Genomic DNA, 11,965 nt, shown 5'->3' with positions numbered 1-11,965 from the left:
GGGCTTGGGTTTTATGTGGGGACATAGTCAGCTAATGTGTGTAATTCTGAGAGGAACAGGTGCTATATGCTGTGCCCACCTTTGTGTATGTTTTGGTGTTCTAGGTTATGTACTTTGCCATTTCGTGCCCCTAACTTTTGCGTAACATTAAAGAGCATCAGCGAAACAAATGGGCAGTTTCTTGTCACTCTGCTGAGCCTCCCATGCCAACAGACCATTATCATGTAGGACACACAGAGTGAGAAAAGAAAACCAGTGGCACATATCAATTGACCTACTCAACTTGATTGTGAAAAGACCCATGCAGAACATGTGTCTGTAAGAGAGTAAGAGGATAGTTTGTCATTGTAAGCCCTGGTCTCCCTTACGTATCATTTTGGGTGTATAGATACTTGTCTGATGCAAGGAAAAGAAATGATCCCAAATGTTATTTAGCATATCCTGCAGCACTCTCTGTAGTGGACATCTTTAACTCAAGCAAAATTTTGTGAAAGTAGACATGTCTGACAACCTGTATTGAAAATGTCAGTACATCTTTTTATTTCTATTGCTAGACAACGTGTTTGAGAGAATTGTGAATCTTTTTCATTGCCTCAACAGAGTGCAACTGCTACAAAATATTAACTGACCATTGGAGAGTAAATGTTTTTGACATTACCTTTCTATTGTCCAGATTGTCTTTGTGTTGTCAGCATCAGGTAATACTGACTAGAAATGTTGCATCGAATACAACCACACGACAAACATCATTAACCATATTCATCATGCAAATTGCTCCTTGACTAGAATCACTGTACAGGGGTGTGTGTGTGTGTGTGTGTGTGTGTGTGTGTGTGTGTGTGTGTGTGTGTGTGTGTGTGTGTGTGTGTGTGTAGGTGCACATGCCTGGTCCTCATATCTTTCTCCTGTGTTTTTGTCACGAGTGCCATCATGTTGTCATCATGTCAACTGCCTTTCTCTTTTTTTGATGTTTTCCCCCTTTTCCTCTCTGGATGAGAAGATGAACCTGATGGTGGCATTTATACTAGGACCCTATTGCACCTGCATGCATGGCCATCCGTTTTGTCATTATTGAGGGTGCGGAGAAAAGACAAGGTTTTATGGGGTCCCTTAAAGAGTCGTCTGTTCATTTACAAGGCTCTGCATTCATCCATCTATTTATCTAGCTACTATCCTTGACTCTTAAGCCAAGAAAACACACTGCTGTGATCCCATCATAAGAAAGGCTTCAACACACGAGCGCATTCATTAACATGTATGGAATATGAGATGTTAATACTGTACATCCTGTTGGCGTTGTGGAGCGCAGCGCTGTCTGTTTAAATATGCTGTTGGGTGGGGCTGAGCAGGCCAGGCCAGTCCTCTGAGACGCTCTTGCGGATGAGAAAATCTTTCAAGGTTTGCTGGGCTGGGAGCAGGTCACACAGTGAGTCGCTCACTCTAGGAGGGAGAATGCTGCCCCCTACTGGCAGACCTCCGACACAGGCCTCACCTCTGATGTGGCACGGATGAGCTAACCAGCTAGCTTCAGTCTCATATCAGCCTAATAGCCTTCTCTCTCTCTCTCTCTCTCAAACATCTGTGATAATATCACTCTCATATTCGCCTCTCATATTGGGGGTTTTAGTGGACAGTACACTGGCACAGTTCAGGAGTATCTGTGAGATGTGTGCTTTTTGCAGTGCTCAGCTGGGGACGGTGAGACTCCCTCTTCAGCTTGATGGAGCTCAGATGGGTGCTTCACCCTCCATTTGTGGCGCTCGGTGGAGCCCCGTCACTGTGACAGAGGGCTCCTGACTTTTTTATAACTCAACACTTCAGTTTAGTGCCCCAGCTGCCTGCCCATAGGTCATCCAGGTACAGTCAGAGCTGCATTAAATGCTGCCTGGCATTTTTTACTGTCTGATTGCCTGCTTCTCTAACTCGGTCTGTCTGCGTTACTGCAGAAATGTGAGCAGGTATCTTACAAACGTGACCAAGCCATTAATCACCAAACCAAACCAATAATTAAAGCAACCCAACGCACAGTCAGCAGGTTCTCCTTTTATTGAGCTCTACATACGTATCACACTGTGATAACACACTGCCACTGTGATATTGAGGACATCTTCACAGCTTTCCCCCCTAGTCTCATTACGTAGTGCTGAGGGCCTCTGTGGCCAGATGTCTCATCAGTGCCCAGTCATAACAAAATGTTAATACTGTACAAACAAATTATTGCAGTTATAAAAAAGTGTTCTGTATCAAATTTCAAGTATGATTTCCTCACTAGTGGAATGAGAGGCATTAATACAACAGCAATAATAACAATAATAACAACAGCAACAATTATTATTATTATTATAACATGGTAGATGAATAAACATGTGGTCTTTCTGTTACTCTTGATAAGTGTGGTTAATTGCTGACGCCATTCATTAATGCTCAACACCACTAAAACACCACTTGTCAAAACAGTAAAAGTCTTTTTCATAAATAGTAATGAAGTGAAGTAGTGAAGTTTCAATTTCTTAGTAGTTTGTAATTGACTGGCTTGTCAAAGTGGGATAAAAAAGACCAAAGTGGCGCAGCTCACTGGCAAACGTCATCTCCGTGGGGAGGGGAACCTGATCTTGTCGTCCGCCCGTTTCTTCTCGCTCTTCACCTCCTTGTACTTCCACTTGGGTATCTGTAGGTGGGCATCGTCGCGGTGGCGCCGCGGCTTCTTCTCGGGCGGGTGGGCGGGCGGCGGCGCCTTGCACAGCATCACCTTGGGCACCACCAGGCCCGGGCGCACGCTGCTGCGGCGCATCATGTGCAAGGGCAGCAGGCTGGAGCGGCGCAGCGCCAGCGAGGACGCCACCGCCATGTCCTGCAGCATCTGGGGCTGCAGGCTGGCGCGCCGCTCCTTCTTCTTGGGCACGAGCAGCACGCGCGAGTTCTGGAAGAGCCGCTTGTAGGTGGCCAGCCGCTCGGGAGCCGAGGCCAGGCTGCGCAGCTCGTTGGCGCGCTGCTGCCGCAGGATGTCCTGCACGGCCGGACGCCGCTTGCCCACGCATGGCGGGCTCCGAGGGCACACGGTGTGGCAGCCTGTGGCCAGGATGGGCCCGTTGAGGGCGGTGGTGAAGCGCACCATGTAGTCCAGCGCGCCGTCGTCCACCGCATTCACTTTGTTGCTGATGCTGAAGGAGCAGCAGCGGGTGCAGTCGGTCAAGCGCTTCCAGCAGGACCGTGGCTCCTGCGCCTGGGCCACCATCTCTTCCAGCTGCGGCCACTCCAGCCGGTACGAGTCGCAGAACTGCTCGGCGCATGGCTGCTCCATCAGACGTTCTATGATGCGCACCGTCTCATAGCGGCATGTGAAGAGGGCCCACTCGCGCGACGTCAGCTTGCGCCCGAAGTCCCGGGCCTCGACGTCGGCACCTGTAGAGAAATCAGAGAGGATGTGAGACAGACACAGAACACACTCTCTGACCACTCACAGTTAGGAAGAGTTCAATGGTGCCCATAGCTGTGAACTAAATGTAGTACTGCTTGAAAACATATCTTCTCCACTATCCACTACATTCCTGAGCCAACAATGGGCGTCGTCATGACACCTCAGTATTCAGAAATCCAGTTTTCTATTTCCGCTGAAGCTGAGTTGTATTGAGTATAATGTGATGGTAGACAGTGCCTGACACACCCTAAGCCTATATGGTAAGTCCTTGAATTTCCCCTAGGGATCAATAAAGTATCTATCTATCTCTCTCTCTCTCTCTAGCCAGGGGTGTCAACTATAAGGCCCGGGGGCCAGATCAGGCCCACCAGCAGGATTCATGCGGCTCCCCAGATGTTTTGGGTAGGAAGAGAAAATTAGAGAAAAAAATATTCACATCCAGTTGTCTTCAACAATGCGTAATAAGCAATATCTAAAAAGAGCAGTATATGACAGCAGTACATGACTTGTGCTAGTTTGCTCATAAGTGGGTATAGTAAAAAAGCATATAATCTATCAACACTCCTATACCCATGCAGAAGAATGGTAATGACCATGACGATGACGGCCCCTGTGAGGTCTCATTCCAACAAGTCCAGCCCACTGCCTGATATGAGTTTGACACCCCTGCCCTAAGCCATGTAAAAGTAAACTTATGTATATGTTTCTGTTAGTCATATAGTATATAGAATATCCATATTGAGTACATTATTGTCGACATTTCAAAATAAATATATGTTGAAGATTATCCTACTGAGACTGCACTATGTTACTGTAGAATGTAAACAGAGTGGCCGGAAGCAGAGTTTCATGAATAAGGTGGGTAGGTGTAATTCATCTCATCCTGAAGTGTGTGTGTGGTTAGGTACCTGACATCATGAGGGCGCGCACACACTCTGCCCTGCCCTGCATGGCCGCCTTCATCAAGGCTGTGAACCCATGGCAGTTCCTGCGCTCGATGTCCAGCCCTGGGAAGTAGTTGAGTAGGAACTGGGAAATCATCAGATGGCCTACGCGCCAGACAAATGGCAACAAGGAGAAGCACGAGAGGTCAAAAATGGCATCTACTTGAGTACTTGTATTTTGAAAGTTCCACATTCAGCATCTAATTTACAACATTTTGTAACATTTTCTAAATATGCCATTAATCCTTTCGCTCATTTTCCATCAGCTTGTTACATTGGTTTACACCACACTGGTGTACATTTATGAGGAACATCTTACTGTTAGATAATGAGTAACATTAATCACGAAAACAGTGGAGCAGGCAACCTGATAAAGCCCACTATACTCACCGGCCTGTGCAGCTGTGATGAGGGCAGTGTTCCCTTCATTGTCCTGCCAGTTGACATCTATGAAGGGACAGTGGGCCAGGGCGATGACCACATCTACATAGCCATTGTAACAGGCAAGTATCAGTCCAGACTGTGGGAAAAAAACGAATCAAGAGTGAATACAGTCCTTTATCAACAACTGAATTACTGAATTCCTGTAATCTTGTTGGCAACAACCCTTGGTCTGACAAAGAAAGTGTACTTTCTGACTCATTGTAGATAGAGTAACACACATCAAAAACACTACTAACAGAGAGTAACACACACCAAAACACTACTAACAGAGAGTAACACACACCAAAACACTACTAACAGAGAGTAACACACGACAAAACACTACTAACAAGGTGCTGACCTCTGTTGAGTAAGAATTTTGTCACACTTTGTCAGTAAATGTTTATATTTTTTTATTTTGGATAACTTTTCAGATCTAATTTTCAGTGAAACGTGAGACTCGTTGGACATGCCAGTGACACCACGTGTGGGATCTTCATGGGAGAACCGCACAACTACATGGGCTTGAGTGAGCAGTGTGTGGCAGTGGGACAGAGGAGCATCACCTTTAGGAGTGACCTGCACACTACAGGAGTGACCCTGAGACACTACAGGAATCAACAGCAGAACACATGGGCCACAGTACAGCTCCAAGCACTTCCTGCACCACACCTGGTGCATAATGGCCCAGGAATACCATGCACTCCATCTGGGTTAAAGGGATCTCAAAGCTGGCAAAGAATAGTCAAGTCAAGTCAAGTCACTTTTATTTATAATGTCAGTCATGTTAGGCCATGCCAGGTTATCATGTCTTGGAGGTTGCAGGCTTTGTGGTTGGCTGGGTCTCAATTGCCATAATCCTCATAGGTCTATACTTAAGTCAATAGGATCCTGAACAGTCCTGCACCAACACAGTGTTGAAAGCCACCACTGATCTAGGTTAAAACCTTAACACGCTAGGCAAAGGTGGCAAATACACACAACCAAAAGCCACGTTGCCATGGTTGCCATCCATGCAAATACTCTAAGACAGGTCAAGTGAGATGTGCTGACATGTTCTACACTCTACAGTCACAATAACAAAAACAATTAAGACAACTGTGTCATTATATCCCTTTAACCAACCCAACATGGCCGAACAGCGGGGAGGTGAAGCTTTGCTTAAGGGCAAGCCAACAAGCCACAGCCACAAATAGCCACAAAATAGTATTAGCTACTACTTAGCAAGGGATACCCAGAAGAAACTCCCTACAGCAATGAGGCTACTGAACCTGTTTACCATGACAACACAACCCCCTTACAGTCAATATGTCCATGACGGCACCACCACAACAACAACAAGTTGTTTTACTCAGGACAGCTGGAAAGGACTGAACATCTGGGTTGCCGTTTCAAATATTTGATATGACAGAAAATTGTTTTTATTTATTTTGTTCTGACAACAGTCATTAAGACTTATGACCTGTGACCTGGTATAATGTAAAAATAACTATGACCACAATCTCTACACCCTTATACAGTAGAGGCATGTCAGGTCACACAGGGAAAAGAAAGTGTCAAAACAAAATGTCCCTTAAAGGAGAAGTCAGCGATTGTACGTTAAAAAATTTGTCACATTCAGTGAACATCTCCACACCATCCGCTAGCTGCCCATCCCGTGAGTACACTGTAAAAAAAACGAATAGGTCTCTGTAGGCAGCCCAGGCTCCGAAAACTGGACACAATTAAAGTGGGGGCAGCCTGTTCCACAGACAAAACCAACACCATGTTTTGAACTTCTCTGGGAATACTGGAGAGAATATCTCTTTGGTATGTTTTGTTTGGTCCTTGGTTAGAACATAATGTACGTTGTTTTGGACAAAAGCTACATATAAACATTAAAATTAAATATAAACATGAACATGAACAAACGTGACTTACTGCACAATTACCGACTGTACCTTTAAAAGGCTGAAAGGGTGAGGGCAGTCAGAGCCATAAAGCAGCAGTAGCAGAGAGGGTTAAAGCAGATCTTTGGCGGTAGTCTTGGAGTCCAGTGCCAAGGACCAAAGAGTCCCGTCTGAGGTAATTTCTTGACCCACTTCCTGTCTCCCTCTCCCTCTCATTTCCTGTCTACTCTTGCAGGACAATTCCCATGTCATTTAAAAAAGCACCACAAATCAGTTATGTAAAGGCAGGCGGAGAGAATCTGAAATCTATATGCCAAAAATCAAAAGTATTTCAAAACCAAAAAGCATGGTGGTGTGCAGGGACAGAGCCTGGACCGAGGATACACAGTGCCATGGGGTCAGCTGGTAGCGTATCAGAGGAGAGGGTCTCAGCCTGCCCTGGGGGCTGGATCACACAGCTAAATTTGAGGGGTCAAGATTGGCTAAATGTTTTTTTTGTGGCTGCTGGCACACCACTTCCGAAGTTGGCCGCCATATTGGTATGCGCCTAATTTCATTCACCTCCAACCAACTTCATAATTGATACTGCACTCACTTGGGTAGTCTGGGTAGCTTGTTTGATGAACAGTTTGAGGGATGTGTGAAGACAGACAGACAGACAGACAGAGATTCCTTGCTTTATAGTCAGATTAGACATCAGTTCGACCGATATGAAGAGATTAATACCGATAGATGAGCTGAAAAGTGTCAAAATTATATTGTGTATACTAATGTTGTTTCCAAAAGAGTTACTGAGTTTGTACTGTGCCTTGTTCCAAAGTATGTGATAAAAACAAACTCATAAAGACTACATATGCTTTGGTTAAGATGGTAGATGCTAAGTCTGCATGTTTTCCAAGAGGTTTGAGGATTGGTTTTAGTGTTTGAAACACAAACACTAAAAGAAAAGCCTTACACAGTTGAAAGAATACCACAATGCTTGTCTTTGCAGTCTATTGTCATGGCCACTATTTTGCAAACACACACTGTTTCATAGAAGAGAATAGCTGTTTGTGAATGTCCCATTCCTGAATACTCCACACATGGACACTAATCTTAGATGACTATGACTCATAACCCTGAAAACACCATCCTTGGACGCTACGTCAGCTGTAATTGCACAACACTTTTGTTGAGGCAATTCAATCCGCTGTTTGTACCAGGCAGTAAGCTGTGACCAAGTGTCTGTGGTTAGCCGCCAACAGAGAGTTGTCTTGCAGTGGTAACTTGTGGTGCAACATTGTCTTTCTACTTACTAAACAACATAACGCCTGGCCTGTGTGTGTAGAAAACAACATGGCTAAGATCAGACAAATTCCCAACAGCATTTTACTCAACTGTAGTCGTGGCTGGTGTTTAAAACGGCCTCAAATGCTGGACATTCATTTCAAAGCTACTTCATTATTATTGCATATTGTTGCATTACATGTATTGTTTTGGCCAGAAGAGTAGGGCTGGAAAAGGCTGCACTTGCCACCGCCCTGAGGCTTTTTCAGTGTGGTGAGCCTTTTAAAAGCTCAAACGTGATTACAATCTACTTGGAGTCCATCTTGGACAACCATCCCAACTACCATATGCTCCTGAGTTTAGCCCACTACTGAAGGCACAGACCCCAGACTTGGACATCATCTGGAGAAGCCTGAAAGGGGTCAGAACCTTGTGTTCAGGGCGATATAAATGCTATGTCTACTCTGGGACAAAATGCTCCATAGGCCACACCAGTATGTAGTCTGCACTGACTGAATCTTAAAACCACATTCAAGCACTGTTATTGACTAATAGCATAAGTGAAACCCATAGGCCTATATATTCTCCAGGAAATTATTCTACTAACAATGGCCAATGAAATAAATAGCCTATGTAACATGAAACAAACAGGCCTGGTTGAAGGTAACACTGTTGCATTAAGCCACATGGGATTAAATCAGAGTACATAACTTCGATTGATCTCTGGAGACAGCTCAACATCTGCGTGACTGCACTATTCAGCTGCTGGTCATATTTAAATGTAGTTATTAAGTGTCTTAATGTAGCCTTGGATACACATTTTCAGACAGTGTCTGCGCCACCTGTTGATGTATTTGCATAACTGGAGAATAAGCAAAAGCAAGCGTGCTGAACTTACTCTGTTGTTTTTATCTACTTCTCGTACTTCTTCTTCAGTTACACCTTGTCGTATCATTATTTTCACAATGATAGCGTTGTTATTGCTGCATGCTCTGAAAAATGTCAGTGGTTCTGGACTATCGGGGGTGGGAGATCTTCCAAACAGAGAATCGTCGCGAGGATAAAAGGAATCATCGGACACAATGCTTCTGTTGTCCTGCAAGTCCGAAAGATCGAGTTCCTCAAATTCCTGGTACACGTCGTCGTCATCGTCATCGTAGATGTAACCATTGTCATCCTCGTCTTTATGCACCGTTTCATCCGATTCAACAGTTTGGGAAGGTGAGTCCCTCTCCTGTAGCGCACCGCTACCAGTCCCGATAGTTCCATTTTGCTCGACTTTGAAAACAGGTGGATTTCCTCCGGTACCATCCTCAGTGATCAGCACCATTTAACCCTGAAAAGTCCTCAAGGTGCAGAAGAATGCGTAATGGGAAGGTCTTTTAAGACATACCATACCACTTGATAACGCGTTTCCAATGTTCACCAAAAGGCCGGTTAAAACTCAAGCTCCCAAACTTACCCTTTGCATTTGCATTGAAAGTCTTCCGTTCGCAGATGCGAGTACATGTAATCATCTCCAGTGAATGATGTACTCTGAAGCAGCGCTCTGCATCTGCCCCACAAGCGTTAGAACTTCATCTTGATGGAAAATTCGCCCCTGCCATCACGCTGCAGCCGCTTCTGGAAAATGTCTTGTCGGAAGAGAGGCTTCTTAATCCTTTTTACACCCACAGACACAGGCTACACACGTGCTCTCTCTCTCTCTCTCTCTCTCTCACTAATTTCAAACACTTCCCACAATTAACCATAGGAGTAACCTCAACAACAGCCGTCCAAAATGTTTTCTCCTTTGAAACATATGTGACCTTAATCTGCTACTGGCCTATAGTTTTCACCATTTTTTCAGTGAAAGGATAATTGGATACGACATAAATAATAATGTTCTTATTTAACTTAATCTAGACTGACCTATCCTATACATTCCTGATCAGCTTTGGAGAGAGTTCCCCTTCTCATAACTGCTGAACCAAATTACATTTATCAAGCAACCAGACAATCTGTGTAGTTTCCAAATGTATTTCCTAAGTTGGTACGAACATATAACATGGTGAATAACAGCACATTCAGTTTGCAATGCATGTGTTGGCCTTACTACTTCAACTAGGGGTCAATTCTAGTTAATTTCAAATATGATAAGTAAGACACTGTTTACTGTCTTAGAATAAAACGTCAGAGTCTGAATCTGATTGCCTTGTCTTGCCACTGGCTGGTCACTGGTGGTGTTATGTAATTGAAAGGCCCTGAAAGAGAGGGAGGGAGAGAGAGAGAAGAAAGAGAATGAATGTAGAGTAAGAACTTAACCAATACCTTTGTTCTGACTGAAAATGACACTGGACATGGTTGACATGGCTTGGTAAGTAAGAACCATTTTGAGAGCTGTGATGGCAAATAAAGATGTTTCCATTGATTATTTGAAAAGGGTATGGATAATTTTGGACACCATTTTTCATAAAAATGTTAAAAAGATGAAAACGCTTCTTTTTCTGATTCCACTTTTCTACCACATTGTCATGCAACCTTTTGGAATGTGCCAGTCATTTTCAGTCAGAACAAACATAGGCTATTTATATCAATATATGCCATGGGTATAAATAACTTTGTTCTTAACAGTTAACTGTATGTGTTTAATTAATGCGGATATAAAAATAAAATGCTCCCACAAGAAAGGAAAAAGCCAACCAAACCATTTTCCATCTATCAGTGACAACATCTTACCTAATGCAGAAGCCCATCATTGATTGCATATATTAAGGTACAGGCTCAGGTTATGACTTCCCAACCTGATGTAAAAGAAACTGCTTTCTTCTGCAACTAGCCAAACCAACTCAGCTTTAATTGTGAATGAAACTGGAGTCCCCCAGGGCAGTCAGCAATGTGCTACAGTACCGAGGAGGTGCAGTGGTGCCTCAGTACCTTGTGGCCGAGGCAAGGAGAGGCCAGTAACATAATTAGCCTAGACAACCCAGATCTCTCGACAGTTTGACCTTAGGAAGCCGTGCCAACAGGTAAGTCCATTCCTGGGCGCTGTCAAAGCCCAACAGTGAGCTACCGGCATCTCCGCTCCACATTGTCTAGGACAACTAATCTTAAGGTTTGTCAGGCTTAATAGAAAAGAAACCTGTCAACATGTCAGATAAGAGCTGTTCCTTGCTGAACGTTCAAATCAGCTCTCCAGGTAGAAAGGCAAGACATTTTAAATGTCTATCAGCATCCTCCATGTAGAGACCATCTCCGCTCAAAAAAAGCATGACGCAAGACCAGGTAACACTGGTGTGCCATACTGAAGTACCTGCATCACAGCTCGATAAGCAATTTGACAAAGAGCGCTCACAAAAGGAGCACACACATTTCAGGAAATGGTGATGACACATCAACCTATTGACTCTGGAGTTATTTTCAGCACAAATAGCTGGCTTAAGAGCTTAGGACAGCAGTTTAACATGGGCCTCACTTGACGCAGGTGGTGCTTTCAGGTAAGCTCCATGGAGCCTATACCCTTCATGAAATTTTGACTGAGAATACTGAAATGCAAAAATAATTTTGAAAGCCGCACTGTGGCATATGAGTATGGTTGTTCCTGACATAAGCCCACTCTTCTGACATCAAGCATGAGTCTGCTGCACATGGTGAGGACAGCAGCAGAGACCTGTAAGGTCACATGTACTGTATTTGAACTGAGCCTTGGGCGCTGACACCCAAATATGGTACGTTGCTGCCACGTGCACCACAGCTCCTTTTAAGCAATTAGTAGTTTGTTATGCTTTTAACCTGTTGAGGAGTCCTTTATTTTCCTGGTTCCTGCTAGAATTCTATACAAACAATCTATAGTTTCAGAACAGAAATGAGATAAACAGGAGACGTCGGGTGGAGGCAGCACACTGCACACATGAGATAAACGAGGAGAGGTCGGGTGGAGGCAGCGCACTGTACATATGAGATAAACATGAGATAAACAGTAGAGACGTGGGGTGAAGGCAACGCACTATAAATGAGGAGACATTAGGTGGAGGCAGCACACTATA

At 44.3% G+C, this 11,965-nt stretch overlaps 1 protein-coding gene across 1 annotated transcript; it reads right to left on the bottom strand.

The window, feature by feature from the left end:
* Positions 1 to 2,031: 2,031 nt before the first annotated feature.
* On the bottom strand, positions 2,032 to 10,166 carry ankrd33bb (ankyrin repeat domain 33Bb). The gene is made up of 4 exons (XM_048257030.1): positions 8,839 to 10,166; positions 4,753 to 4,882; positions 4,327 to 4,467; positions 2,032 to 3,402 (listed from the first exon to the last, which is right to left on the bottom strand). The coding sequence occupies exons 1-4, from the start codon at positions 9,268 to 9,270 to the stop codon at positions 2,585 to 2,587; spliced, it is 1,521 nt and encodes a 506-aa protein (XP_048112987.1). The 5' UTR covers positions 9,271 to 10,166; the 3' UTR covers positions 2,032 to 2,584.
* Between the last annotated feature and the right edge of the window lie 1,799 nt (positions 10,167 to 11,965).

This window comes from Alosa alosa, chromosome 1, assembly GCF_017589495.1.
Source record: "Alosa alosa isolate M-15738 ecotype Scorff River chromosome 1, AALO_Geno_1.1, whole genome shotgun sequence".
Classification (NCBI taxonomy): Eukaryota; Metazoa; Chordata; class Actinopteri; order Clupeiformes; family Clupeidae; genus Alosa; species Alosa alosa.
Note: the sequence above shows the minus strand (reverse complement) of the source record. Positions and strands in the feature narration are given on the sequence as shown.

Bases quoted from the DNA above. Each gene is read 5' to 3' on its own strand.
- ankrd33bb (XM_048257030.1), bottom strand. From the start codon at position 9,270: ATGGTGCTGATCACTGAGGATGGTACCGGAGGAAATCCACCTGTTTTC. The intron at 4,883-8,838 runs GTAAGTTCAGCA...TTTTTCCCACAG, and splicing joins AAGTAGATAAAAACAACAGA to TCTGGACTGATACTTGCCTG. The intron at 3,403-4,326 runs GTACCTAACCAC...ATTTCTCTACAG, and splicing joins GCGCGCCCTCATGATGTCAG to GTGCCGACGTCGAGGCCCGG.